This window comes from Paracoccidioides lutzii (genome assembly GCF_000150705.2).
Source record: "Paracoccidioides lutzii Pb01 unplaced genomic scaffold supercont2.16, whole genome shotgun sequence".
Taxonomy (NCBI): Eukaryota; Fungi; Ascomycota; class Eurotiomycetes; order Onygenales; family Ajellomycetaceae; genus Paracoccidioides; species Paracoccidioides lutzii.
Window position 1 is genome coordinate 587,530 of NW_015440962.1, and position 14,480 is coordinate 602,009.

Below are 14,480 nucleotides of genomic sequence, written 5' to 3' on the forward strand. Positions count from 1 at the left end.
TTCCCCATGTTGAGCCTTATGGACTCCTCCATCTCTCCAGCGCTGCTCTCTCTCTGCCGGTTTCTTCTCTACAGATCGACCCGGCCCTTGGGATAAACTGCTGCTGCCATATCCGGCCTGTTGGAGTTTCTCCCGTATCCTCCCGCACACGCCACCAACACCGAAACAGACAACCACTCTGTTTCCTCTCTCAACATTCCCAGCGCAGACAACCTGCTCAGCCACCCACCCACACCCACAACACACCCACACACACACCCACACACACACCCACAAACACACCCACCCCCACACACACACACACACACACACACACACACACTCTCTCTCTCTCTCTCTCTCTCTCTCTCTCTCTCACTCACTCACTCACTCACCCTGCATTCTCGACCGGTAAGACACCGGGCTGGCTTCTCTTATCTCTTGCCCGGTTCTACCCATCACCAAAAACGAGCAAGAGGCGTCATACCACCCCATTCTAATCTCCCACGTCCCACCCGCATTTCTTCTTTCTTCTCCAACACCGTAAATCAAAATGCGGGACCTCCGTCGCCAGGCTCTGGAGAGCAAAAAGACCGTGTCCCGCAAGGCACAGAGCCGCGAAGCGTCAAGGACAAACTCCCGCGTAAACTCCGCTCCCAACTCGGCCCACAACTCCCGCCCCGCCTCGCGAAATGCGAGCAGGCATCCATCCGATGACGACGAAGATGGGGAGAGCGAAAGTACTACCTGGAGGTGTGTTGCGTTGTTGTTGTTGTTGTTGTTGTTGTTGTTGTTGTTGTTGTTGTTGTTGTTGTTGTTGTTGTTGTTGTTGTTGTTATTATTACTTCCTCTTCTACAATGTCTACTGCTGCGCTGCTCATTGTATCCACGTCGAGTTAACATCCACCACCACTAACATTGGTATCTTTTTCTTGATTATATCCAGCACCCCCTCCATCGACGACTGCTTCTCCGCCGCCAACGACGAAGAATCAACCTCGGCAGACACCCTCCAAGACCTCTCAGAAGTCATAAGAGACTTCACAGACCGCAAACGCAGCAGCGTCCTCAGCCGCGAAGAGAACCTGACCGCTTACGTCCGCATCCTCACCTCCCACTACATCGACGACGGCATCCCCCACTTCCCCGACCTCCTCTCCTCGCTCATCAAGAGCATCAAATCTGGATCCTCAGAGAAGGAAACCATGCTTGCCCTGAAAGCCGTCAGCCTCTCCGCACTCACCCTGCTCGATGAGAGCATATATGCACGCATAGCTCCGGTCTTGAAACGGACGATCACAGACTCCTCGTCCTCAGCCATCAAGGCGGCCGCGATACACTGTCTAGGTGCCTCGACATACTTTGGCGGGGCGGGCGAGGATGGCCTACTCGAGCAAATGACCTTCCTGCTGGAGATCGTCTCGTCCGATGGCCACTATGTGAATGCGGGCGATGATGCTGAAGTCGTTACGGCTGCGTTGGAAGAGTGGGGCTTCCTCGCCACGGAGGTGAAGGATTTGGAGAATGAAAGCGAGGAGGCCATCGAGGTCTTCGCAGAGCAGTTAGAGAGCAGTGAGAGCTCCGTGCAGATTGCCGCGGGGGAGAATATCGCGTTGTTGTACGAGAAGAGTTATTCGCCTCTTGCTGAAGGGGAGGTTATTGAGGAGGCAGGAAGCGGAGATGGGAACGGTTCCTCGGATGCTGATGGATCCGACGGCTTCAACGACAACGACAACGACGACGATAGAGGCAGCGGCAATAATCAAGAAAAACGCTTAATCAAACGCTACAACCCGTACCACAACACGCCCCGCATCCTCACTCAGGTCAACACGCTAGCCCACATATCCGGCCGCCATATCAACAAGAAATCCAAACGCTCGCTGCACGCCAACTTCACCTCGATCCTGAACACCATCGCCAATCCCCGGCGTGGGCCGCAGTATAGCAAGGCCATCGACAATGAGACGTGTCGGCAGTACGGGAGCCGGAAGACGGTGAAGATCCATCGCGATAGCGTCATGAGGCTTGATAAGTGGTGGAAGTGGTTGAGGCTTGCGGCGCTCAGGAGGCTGTTGAGGGGGGGGTTTGTGTCGCATTACTTCGAGGGGGATAGGGGCGTGTTGGATTGTTTGCCTGTTATGATGAGGCCGGTTGGGGGAGGCCGGGGGAAGTGGGCGGGGGCGGGGGGCAGTGGTGGTGGTGGTGGTGGTGGTGAGGGGAGGAAGGGAGGGAGGATTGGCGGGGAGATGATGGAGGCGTTTTCTTATTGAGTGGTGGCCCCCTCATTTTCTTTTCTTTTCCTTCTGCTTTTCTCTTCGTTTTTATTTCTTCTATTTGCTGGTGTGATGTAGATTTCTATGTCTATGGTTTTTTGCTTGGCCTTTCTTCTTATCCTGACTTGTCTTGCTTTCTTTGCGTGATCGCTTGCCTTTTTCGGTTCGTCGGCTGAGATGGATTTCGTTTTAACTTTTTCTCTGTTCAGGTCCATCCCTAGTTATTCACAGTATCCTCCACATTCATGCATCCTATCTCCTTTACCCCCTTCCGCCCCATTTCCAATACGTCAATTGCCAGCGTTTCACAACCATATTTACGCTTTTGTTAGATCTGCATATCCCCTCCCTTTTTTCCTTTGCATAAATGCAGGATGGCGATTTAAACCACTTATATATATTCGGGTTGTTTTTTACCCGGGCACAGTAATCCCCGATTTATCAAGACTCCTTTTATAAACTAACCGTGGCATTTCCTCTCCTTTCTACCTCTTTTCCAAATATATATATATATATATATATATATTAGATATACACCTACTACATGCACACTGCATCCTCCATGGGACGCATTCTATATGAAATGAGAAGCTGGAAGTTCCCATAGGGGCTGGCTTGAGCGTGTTATTCAGTTTATATCGCATTTTTTGCCTCGATCCACGGAGGACATTGTTCATATATATAAATATATATATCATTCATGTTCCCACAGGTCACAGTGCCCATTGCTATTACCTTACATAAACTATATAGTTATCACGCGCCTGAGCAGATGGCAGGCCCCCAGTTTTAAAGAACAGAAAATGGAATGAAAAATCCGTGCGCGCTTCGGACTTGCTCGACCCGTCCAGGCGGGGAGAGGGAAATTCGGGCAACCTCAACATTCGAAACAGAGAGTCGGATGGAATGCAGGCTAATACGCATACATGCGGTGTCAGCAGTAAAGCGAGCTGTGCCTGGGCGCGCTGGAGATGATAATGTAGATGTCATGGCTGTTGCAGAAGGGGACGAAGCAGCGCAGCGCACAAAGCGCACAAAAACGTTGCCGTGCTGTGAATGTATAATGTATCTTAGCTCTATATGCAGGAGGTCAGTCATAAGCCAGTGCCAAATTCCCCCGTCCTCCTATTTTCGCGTATCGCATATAGTTGGGGGAAATACGATTTATCTCTCGACGAGGAAAAACGGGACTTAGGACTTAGACGACGGGCTCGCAGTAGACGAAACGGAGAAGAGGGGGAAGGGCCAAATCGATAGAATCGGAAGCCCAGCCTTTCCAGGTGTCTGTCACAAGGTGTGCTTGAAGACACAAAGCAAGGGATGAAATTTTGTGTGTGTGTGTGTGTTGTGTGTGGGGGGGGGGGGGGGGTGCGTGTTTGGGGTTTTGGGTCGGGGCGCAACCAAAGGAAGAAAGAAAACGACACAGGGCAAAATTGAGATTTGGATGGGCATCTGATAAGGGTTTTCCGGAGGGCGCCTGGAAGGGCCTGCAACTGAGGAACTGGATGGGGAGGTGTTGGATGGGCGTGGGCTGAGTCCGGGTCGACCGAGAGAGGGAGAAAGGCGGCGGGTGCGGATAGTTGTGGTATGTCGGTGTCGGAGGAATGTAGCAGTAGCAGTATTGGTAGCAGCAGCAGCAGCAGCAGTAGCAGGTCCGGTTTTGTTTGGTAGGGGGATGGTTCCGTTGATTCATGGGGATACCTAACAAGTGAATGCATTGGTATTATTTTGATCTTGAAAAGGAAAATGAACATGAGATAAATATGCCTGGAAATTGTTCAAGGTCTGACTGATGTCTGCTGTCTGCTGCAACATCTATGGATCTCTGCCACTCCGTTCACCTCCTTTCTAAACATTGCCTGAAGAAGCCTATGGCATGTTCATCTGCATCTCACACATTCCTCAGCTGCATTTGCCGTTTTGTTCTTCCACATGCTCTCGATCTCTTCCTCGTGTAAAGCAGCGTTGCATGTGCATAATATCTGCAGAAGTTCTCCTCCCTCTTTACAACGACAGTCGCAATCACAAATAACGTCAGTACAGCAAGAGACACTCACTCCCCACTCATACCACATCAATCATCAGAGAAAAGAGGGAAAGAAAAAGAAAGAAAAAAACATCCAGAATAGCGATCATCCATGCCAATACGCCAAAAACACCCATGGCCAAAGTACACACACTCATATCCAAATCCACACCCCACACCCCCTCTCTCCCCATCTCTCCCAATCCAATTCCAATCCCACACCGCCAGATACCCACAGCTCATACCCGATGACTGTGCGACCGCCACCCCGCCGCGCCCGCTGAGCCCGGAGGCGCAGGCAGCGGACCAGAGGGTGGCGGGGCCACTCTCGACGGCAACGTCGCTGACTGTATAGCAGCCCGCGTCATCGTTGCAGACGCAGACATGGGCGATGCATGCTGCGGCACAGACGTGTCGATGCTTGGGTAGCTCTTGGTGTACTGTTGGCGTGCCGAGGCGGGGTTGGCAGAGCCGTTCCCGTTGGGGTGATGAGGATTGTTGTGATTGTTGAGCGCTTTATGCAGATCGTGGTGGTCCGGGTGGTACTGGCTCGTGCCGTCTAGCGAGAGGTGTTCGAAGCCCACGGTTGGCGAGGGCTCCATGGCGGACATGGGATCTGAGTACACTCGTAGTCCGCCGCTGCTGTTCAGGGGTTCGCGGGTGATGTTTAGCGGTATTTCGCCTGAGGTGGGTGTGAAGCGGGGGGCGGGGGAGGGTTCTGCGGTTCGCGGGTGGCACATGGAGTCTCGTGAGCCGTCGCGGTTTATGGATTTGGGCGCTGGCGGGGCAAGGTAGGATTTGCGGTTGTGCTGTTCCATCATGCTGATTGCCCATTCGCGCAGGTTGACGGGGGTTCGTTTGGCGGCTTGGAGGAAGGCGTCCTTGTCCTGTTTCGCGTGGGGCGATGTTAGTATGTATTGCATATAAAGACGTAGCAGGAGGGGGGTTCATTTCGTGTGTAGCTGGCTTACGTAGAGCTCGCGGGGAGTTGGGCGCTCTTCAGGCTTCTTGAGCAGGCACTTGGCCACAAAGTCATCAAGAATAGGCGGGAAAGCATCGCTCTTGGGCAGCTTTGGTGCCGGTTCATGCACGATTTGCTGCAGCAGGTCCAAAATTCCCATTGGGCCTGCGCTTGCGCGGTCACCCGCTGCAGAATCTGTCGAGTCAAAGGGAAAGCGTCCCACGGCCAATTCCATGATGGTCAAGCCGACGCTCCACACATCTGAACGCACGGAATAGGCACCTCCCTGGATACGTTCGGGGGCCATGTATGTCGACGTGCCAACGAAGGTGTCTGCTATCGAGTTGACGGTCTCCGTAGCTACGCCAAAGTCGCAAAGTTTTATATTTCCTCGTGAGTTCAGTAGGACGTTGGAGGGCTTGATGTCTCTATGCATGATGCGGTGGACTTCGTAGAGGTATACTAGGCCACCCAGGATGGATTCTGCGATTTTTCCGAGGACGTCGACACGGACTGGGCCGAAGTCTTTTGAGACTCGGTCGAGAGAGCTTCATGCGAGAGGGGGAAAGGAGTTAGTGAACATGGTTTTCTTATTTTTTATCTTTTATTTTTATTCCTCCCGCCCCCATCTACGCTGGTAGACTGTTATATATACATATAAAAAAAAAAAAAAAAAAAAAACCTGCAGCACTTACCCACAATCCATATACTCCATGCAAAGTACAATATCCCTGGCCTCGTTCTGAAAAGCACCATAAAACGTCACAATGTATGGCGAATTGCAATCATGGCCGACCTGTAGCTCCCGAACTATCTGCTTTCTCACATTCTCTTTTGCGTCTACCCGGATAACCTAACCGACAAACGAAATGAGACTGCAATTAGATCTGATCACCCAAGAAACTTCCGAAAGGAAGGAGAGAAGAGGGTGAATTAAAAAAAAAAATAAAAATAAAAATAAAAATAAAAATAAAAATAAAATAAAAGACATACCTTTCTAGCCATAACAACCTTCGTCGACACATGCATGACCTTGCTGACGGTGCCTCCATTGCCAGCACCCAGCTCCTTCAGAACCACCAAGTCCTCGCTCCTCAGATCAAGCTTAAACTCCAACCCGATCTCGAGAGTGTCTGTCCGGATGCTCTCTACATTGCCAATAGCTCCGGGTACCTGAGCATCTCCGTCCGACGTATTCGAACCGGTCTTTGGCGCTGGGGCATTTAGAGCCAGCCCCTTGACGTTCTTTCGTTTCAGCGTTCTGGCTTTGAAGGAGTCACCCATCGTTTGGGTGTCCCAGTGGGGTGTTCTATTCTTTTGTGGTTCTTTTCCTCTTTCCTTGTTAATTTTTTTCCCTTTCCTTTTTCCCGGGGGTTTTCCTGTTCTTTTTTTGCCTTTTGTAATTCCGGATGGCTGAACGAGAAATGAGTGGTAGGCTCGAGGAAGTGCTTGTCCTATCTGTCTGTCAGGCCGCAAGAAAGATAAATGAGAGGGGGTCGAGCGAGAGTGAGTGATGGCGACCCAGCCACCCCGAGTCGAGTCGAGTGAATGATATTTAGGCAACAGGAGCTGCACCACCGCCGTGATGTAGCATCGGTGGGAGGGGCGTTATTGAGAAAATGAGTGAGTTTGCTGGAGATGGAGGGTTTTTTGTCGTTGAAGATTCCAGATTGAAGATGCTGTTGGTTGGGTTTTGGAGGGGCCGCAGATGGGCTAAACAACCAACCTAACTTGAACTAACCTTCAACCTCAGGCCATCGACAGGGGGGCGGGGGAGGGAGAAGCAATATTTAATAAGATGACCCGTAACTATTCGTTAACTAATAAACTAATAGACTGATTAATTGTATGGGGGCGGACTTGGTTATCGCATGCATATGATCACCTCTCTGCCAACCAATACCTAACTAATCCCAGGTGAAGATCCCCGGGGGCGGGGGGAAGGGGGAAGGGGGAAAGAAGAATTCCTTCAGGCAGCTTTTGCAGGCAAACTGTTCTTTGCCACATACATGTATATACATTTTACATACATACCCTCTGCTTTTTGATTTGTCGATGGTTAGTTTCTCTAGATGATTCTCGGCATCTAATAACTAACTAACTACAGCAGCCGGCTCTTTTGGCTCGTAACGTATGTAAATGATATGCAGCGAACTTGTTCCAGAATCTCAGACCCTCGAATGGGCAGCCCCCCCGGGGAGGCTACTGCGGACTAAGGGCTTCTAGTTCTTATGGAGTGGAGATAGGGGACTCAGGGGACTCAGGGGAACATTTGGAGGAACATTTGGGGAACAATTTGGGAGCATTTGAGGGGGATGTGGGTTCGCTTCCTGCGTTTGAAAATATCATCCGAGTTGTCAGAAGAGTGGATTTATTTAGCTGACTCGATTGATGGATTGTAGCTGGTAATAGTGAAATAACTATTATATCATTGGAATAGATAGATGTAACTATCCATTAATTAATTAACTTTTAACTCTTTATTCATCCCTCCTTTGTAGTCGCTCACTCTCCGTCTCCGTATTTATATAATGCACCTCATTTGCTGCACAGTAAATATCTAAGAACCCACCTGTCAGCCAATAAATGCCAATGGTTGCCCTTCACAAGAGGACACATAAGCAGAAGGCCCTGCCAAACAGATGTCTGGCAGTCTAGCAGAGAATAGGAGCTGAATGGCCTGCATATACGTCGCCAATCCACGCCCAGAGATGCCCTGTCGAAACGTTCAATTGATAGTCTACTTAAGTCCTCGATCTGCTCAGCCAGTGGCTCGGGGATGCTGTTCAAAGGTGCGAGGCACATCCACAGGGAATTTCTTGGAAATCATGCCGTTCACTTGTTTATTTGTCAGTTATCCTTCCATTCTCTCTTTTGATTCCTTCACCTCCTGAAATCAGCCGTGGAAAAAATAACCCTCGTGATTTCCGATGCTGGATGACGGACTTAGTAGTAGGAAGGTAAGGAAAGTATAGGTATATGGGTTGGTCTGTTAAACATCCTTCACGGATAGCGGATGCATTCCTGCAGACGGTGAATTGTCCGATTTACCACCGAGCTGAAAAGGATTATTATAACCCCAAGCAGAGTGGTGGAAATGGTGGCTATCCGGGCGTTTCACATGAATCGTTCATCCAATGTAACTAACTATGCATGTATGCATGTATGTATACACACACGCCATGGTACCAAGGGCTTGATCTCGCATAAATTAACAGAATGGCATGTCCCATCAATATGAATATAATCAGGGAGGATTGGCAATAGGTCCAGGAACAATCTATCTATCTCAAAGGCAACAAAGACAATAAATAACTAGACAAAGGGGGCCAGATAATTGTTTCTCTTCATGGCCGATTGATGGATAACTTCATCTAACTAATTAGCTGACGACCTCAACGTTGATATATACGTAAACATTCATGAATCCTTCTGTCCTGTCGTCCGCCGGGGGGGGGGGGGGTTCCACGTTGACAACGGGATTCGATGTGATATCCGACAAGCGGTGGTGCAGCCCATTTCAGGGGAGGAAAAGCCAGGATAAAAGATGGAAGATGTTTTAAAAACATCTCCAAGTCATACGGAGCAACACACTCTGTAAACAATTGAATTTCAAGGAGCAAACAGCTCAGATATCACGCCATTCCGTATCTGGGTTAGGGCAATTAATAAGCATCCATCCCTCAGCCACATCTCCAGCCACTCGATTCCTCCCTTCTTTTTCTTGGTTCTTCAACTATTCAAGAGGTTCTTGACGGAGCTTCAACTCAACTCAGCCCAACCCAGCCCAACCCAGCCCAACTAAACTCCACTCAGATTGGGCAAAAGATTCTTCCTCTGCAGTTATCTTCTCCCATCCCCTGGCCTGTGCAACCGCCGTCCACCTGCGAGCATTTGGCCAGTCTGATCGCAGACTCTGTGCTCCTCCACACAGCCGTCAAATATGACTTCTCGAGACCTTCTTGAAAACGAAGCCCTGCTCGACGAGGAGGAGGACGATGGATCCTATGACAGCGAAGAGGGTGATGGCCCCAAGGAACGCGAACGGCTAAATGGCCAATTCGAAGATTCCAGCGAAGAAGAGGAGGATGACGATGACGAGGAAGCTGAACGTGCAGTAAGCTGATTCTCCCCGCGTTCCCTCCGTTTTCCGCTTTTCGTCCCACCCTACAGAACCAGTGAGCTAAAGAGCTTTTGCTCCTTTTACCTGTGCAGGTCCGTGAAGGCTTCATTGTCGATGAAGATGAGGAAATAGAGGAACGGGAAGAACGTCGTCGTGAACGGAAAAGACGTCGTCAGGAGGAACGCGAACGGGAAGACGAGGCTCTGGACGAAGAAGATATCTACCTAATCGGAGAAAATAACCCTGAGCTACAGCGCGCTCTCCCCACTGAGGTATGGCCGAGAGTCCGACTCTGTTTACTTTAAAAAAAAAAAAAAAGTTATCATAACACAACGTGCTAGAGCTAAATCATTTTTGTCTTTTTTATTTTTATCTAGCAGTCCAAGTTCAAGAGACTAAAGCGCGGCCACAAGGCGGACAGAGATCGCCATGTGTCTCACGGCATCGACGACATGTTCAACTCCGATGAAGAGGAGGATGAGGTCGATCGTTATAGCCGGATTGGACGCCACGAGCGGAGAGGAATGGAAGATGATATGGAGAACTTCATCGAGGAGGATGTGTTTTCTGATGAAGATCCTGAACAGTTAAAGGAGGATGAGGAAATCGCCCGCCCCATGAGAAAGGGATTGTCGGGACTAGGGGTGACGGATGCCACAGGCCTTGACGAAACTGCCCTAGAGGACATGCGCATGGCCTTTGGTGATGGAAATGACTATATGTTTGCCCTCGACACCGAAGAACAAAATGAAAAGAGGGATGAAGATAAGGAAAAGCATCTGGACTTGAAGGACGTCTTCGAACCATCTCAGCTGGCGGAAAAGATGTTGACGGAGGAAGACAATGTCATTTGCTTCACCGATGAGCCTGAACGGTGCCAAGTCGCGAGAAAACAATATAAACACGTCATATTAACTGAGGAGCAGTTTAAAGAGGAGGCCATTTGGATATCAAACCTTATGTTATTAAAAAAACGCCTAGATCCGGACCTACGCGAACCGTTTCAGCGATCTATCGCCAAAGTCCTCGAGTTCATGATAACAGATGACTGGGAAGTTCCGTTTATATTCCAGCATCGCAAGGACTATCTCATCCATGCTGCAAAGGTCCCCGTCTCCCCCGATCGTTCTAATCCAGATGGTCCAGAATATGTCGTCAAGGCTGAGAAGCTGTTGAACATGACGGACTTGTGGGACATCTTCGAATACGATTTGAAGTTCCGGTCGCTTATCGACAAACGAAACACCCTGCAGAAGACCTATGATAACCTGCAAACCATCTGCAACGTACATGATGACATCTTTGAATCGATGTTGCCTCAGGCTGTAACCATGGAGGAGCTGCAGGACGTGCAGGAATACCTCTATTTCCAGTATCCCGCTCAGCTAAAGGATATCACCATTGTTAATGGAAGTGGTGAGAATGGGACTTCTAAACAGCGACGGAAAGCTACTACGAGATCTTTCTCCGAACGTGTCAGAAATAGCCGTGCATACGAGCTAGTTCGTGCTTTTGGTATCACAGCTGATGCTTTCGCACAAAATGCTCTCAAGGAAGGGAAACGGCAATATACTGAAGACCCCGCAGAGCCACCCGACGTGACAGCTGATAATCTTCTTGACGACATCTTCACGAACGGCGGCCATGCCTTGAAGGCTGCCAAAGCAATGTTTGCTGAAGAGATTACCATGAGTCCCAAGATGCGCAAGGTCATGAGACAGGCTTTCTACATGAACGGCGTTATTGAATGTTTCAGGACTGAAAAGGGGTTGAAAAGGGTTGACGAACAACATCCTTACTACGAATTCAAATATCTACGAAATCAACAGCTTACAGACATTGCGAGACGACCTGAGCTTTTCCTCCGAATGCTCAAGGCGGAGGAAGAAGGGTTGGTGGATGTTAAAGTCCGGTTCCAGAACTTTGACAATTTCAAGAAAAATCTATATTCGCACATTGTCTCGGACAATTTCAGTGAACTGGCTGATGCGTGGAATAGAGAGCGGAAAGAAGTCGTTGATATGGCCCTTGGAAAATTAGAGAGAATCATGAGCCGCGGTGTAAAGGAGAACATCAGAACGGAATGTGAGAATCATGTCGCCAAGGAATGCAGAGAGGCGTTCTCGTTACGGCTCGACCAGGCTCCCTATAAGCCGAAGGGTATGATTCTTGGCACTATTCCCAGAGTCCTTGCATTGTCTAATGGAAACGGTATTGTCGGGAAGGATCCCATTTACTGGGCGTGGGTTGAAGAAGATGGCAGAGTGCTTGAGAATGGGAAATTTACTGATCTCTCCCCAGGAGATTCGGGTCGCATGATCGCTGATGGGAAAGACGTGGCTGCCTTTGTTGAGCTCGTTGAGAGACGCAAACCTGATGTCATTGGTGTCTCTGGGTTTTCGCCGGAAACTAGAAAGCTTTACAAGCAGCTGTCGGATCTTGTCTCTTCCAAGGACCTGCGTGGCGCTACCTATACCAACGATTACGATGAGGAGGCTAATGATCTCCTAGAAGTGATTATTGTGAACGATGAAGTTGCGCGTCTCTACCAGACCAGTGAACGGGCTAAGATGGAACATCCTAGTTTCGCTGCTCTGACTCACTACTGTGTTGCACTGGCCAAATACCTGCAGAACCCGATGAAGGAGTATGCATCACTGGGCAGAGACATTGTATCGATTCAGTTCAAGCCCGGTCAACAACTGGTTCCTCAGGACAAGATCTTGAAACAGCTCGAAACGGCACTGGTGGATATGGTCAATCTCTGTGGCGTTGATATCAATGAGGCTGCAACCGATACTGCCACTGCAAATCTACTCCCTTACGTCTGCGGACTTGGCCCCCGGAAAGCTGCCCATCTTCTCAAGATTATCAACATGAACGGGGGCATTGTTAACAATCGGATCGAGCTTCTAGGAGTCAATGCTCATTATCCAGCTATGGGGGTTAAAGTTTGGAATAACTGCGCTAGTTTCCTCTATATTGATTACGATAGCACGGACCCCGACGCTGACTACCTCGACAATACTCGTGTCCACCCCGAAGATTATGACATTGGTCGGAAAATGGCTGCTGATGCCCTTGAGCTTGACGAGGAAGATATCAAGGCTGAAACAGACGAGAATGGGCAGGGAGCTATTGTTCGTAAACTCGTCAAGGAAGATGCGCAGGACAGAGTCAATGACCTCATTCTCGAGGAGTATGCCGAACAGCTGGAGAAGAACCTCAACCAGCGAAAACGAGCTACCCTCGAGACCATCCGTGCGGAATTGCAACAACCATACGAGGAGTTGCGTAAACAATTCGTCTTCCTTAGCACAGACGCTATCTTCACCATGCTCACAGGCGAGACCCACGAATCCCTAGCTGAGGGGATGATCGTTCCCATATCCATCAAGCGTGTTACCGATGACCACATCGACGGCAAATTAGACTGCGGCATCGACGCAGTCGCCGGCGAAGTGGAAATCACAGATCGCTACGACATCCCCATCCGCAGTCTATTTGCACCGCACCAAACTGTCCAGGGCAAAATCCTCTACCTCAATCGCAAACTTTTCCAGGCTAACGTCTCCCTGCGAGAAAGTGAGATTAGCAAGCCATATCGACGCCACTTTGATCGGCTACGTGGAGAATGGGATGACCGACAAGAAGACGCTGATCGCGAAGCGTCACGCGAGAAGGCGGAGACGAGCGGTAGGACGATGCGTGTTATTAAGCATCCGCTTTTCCGCCCGTTTAACGCGGCGCAGGCGGAAGAGTTTCTTGCGCCGCAGAGTCGGGGGGATGTCGTTATTCGACCATCGTCGAACGGCATTGATCATCTTGCGGTTACTTGGAAGGTCTCTGAAGGTATCTATCAGCACCTTGATATCCTGGAGCTGGATAAGGAGAATGAATTTTCGGTGGGAAAAATTTTGAAGGTGGGCGGGCGGTATTCGTATAGTGATCTTGATGAACTTATTGTCAATCATATCAAGGCTATGGCAAAGAAGGTGGATGATATGATGATGCATGAGAAGTTTCAGGATGGGAGTAAAGGCGATACCGGTACGTTTATCTCTCTCTCTTTTTCTTCCTTCCTTCCCTCCCCTTTGCCATAACCCAGTCCCTGTCGCGTAAATCCCTCAAATAAATACATTTTCATACTGACACCGCAATTCCCCGACAACCAGAACGCTGGCTGGACACATACACGAAAGCCAACCCACGCCGCTCTGTGTATGCTTTCTGTATTGATCCAAACCACCCGGGCTGTTTCCACCTGTGCTTCAAAGCGGGAGAGAAAGCGCAGCTGAACAGCTGGACAGTCAAAGTTATTCCGCAGGGGTATGAGTTGCAGCGCAACCCGTATCCGGATATGATGGCGTTGTGCAATGGGTTTAAGTTGCTCTTTGCGAATTTGCAGACGAGGGCTAAACATCGGAGTGGTGGTGGTGGGGGTGGGTATCGGTGATGGGACTGATTTTTTTTTTCTTCTCCTTTTTGTTTCTGTAGAATGGATGGATGGATAGGTTCAAAAAGTGAGGATTTATCTGCTTCTTTTATTCTGCAGACATACGTGTATTACTTCTGGATATCTTATTCCCTTTTTTCTTTTTCTCTTTTTTCTTTTGTTGGTACAGGATCGTCTATTTGGCTAGGGATTCTCCTGCTATTGATTTTAATAACAGTGTAGCATGTCATGGAATGAGATTGCTGTGCGCATATTTTCTTTGAGGGTTTATATGAACAATTCTTCAGTGCTATTGTCGGTCTCTATCTTCTTGACTCGAATATGTATCTATCAAGACAGGTTGCAACCCAGCCCGACAAACAAACCAATAACACGCCGTACCACCACACAGCTGCAAAATATTATTTTCCATTGTATTGGGGCAGAGCGTTACGTTGCGATAAGCTATTCTAAAAGCCAAATCTATATGACTTGCTTGGATCCATGCCGTGACTTTATATGGAAAAACGAAGAAACATCACGGTATGCAAGGGTATCGGTTGTGTGAGAAAGATATCATAAAACGGTCCGTATTGAGTATAGAAGGCTCGCATGGGCAATTGTGAAAGGTGAGAAGAAGAAGAAAACAAACATTACATAAAAGGAGAAATGAACTGCTT

At 49.1% G+C, this 14,480-nt stretch overlaps 3 protein-coding genes across 3 annotated transcripts; 2 read left to right on the forward strand and 1 right to left on the reverse strand.

Annotated features, from left to right (window-relative positions):
- Positions 1-532: 532 nt before the first annotated feature.
- On the forward strand, positions 533-2,252 carry PAAG_06019 (IFRD domain-containing protein; the record flags this gene model as incomplete). Its single annotated transcript, XM_015845764.1, has 2 exons — positions 533-732; positions 926-2,252. 2 exons carry the CDS (start codon positions 533-535, stop codon positions 2,250-2,252), a joined length of 1,527 nt encoding a protein of 508 aa, XP_015699990.1.
- Positions 2,253-4,520: 2,268 nt separating this feature from the next.
- On the reverse strand, positions 4,521-6,526 carry PAAG_06020 (dual specificity protein kinase FUZ7; the record flags this gene model as incomplete). The annotated part of the gene is made up of 4 exons (XM_002792186.1): positions 4,521-5,168; positions 5,253-5,790; positions 5,938-6,095; positions 6,236-6,526. 4 exons carry the CDS (start codon positions 6,524-6,526, stop codon positions 4,521-4,523), a joined length of 1,635 nt encoding a protein of 544 aa, XP_002792232.1.
- Positions 6,527-9,185: 2,659 nt separating this feature from the next.
- Positions 9,186-13,821, forward strand: PAAG_06021 (transcription elongation factor spt6; the record flags this gene model as incomplete). Its single annotated transcript, XM_015845765.1, has 4 exons — positions 9,186-9,359; positions 9,458-9,637; positions 9,746-13,415; positions 13,541-13,821. 4 exons carry the CDS (start codon positions 9,186-9,188, stop codon positions 13,819-13,821), a joined length of 4,305 nt encoding a protein of 1,434 aa, XP_015699991.1.
- Between the last annotated feature and the right edge of the window lie 659 nt (positions 13,822-14,480).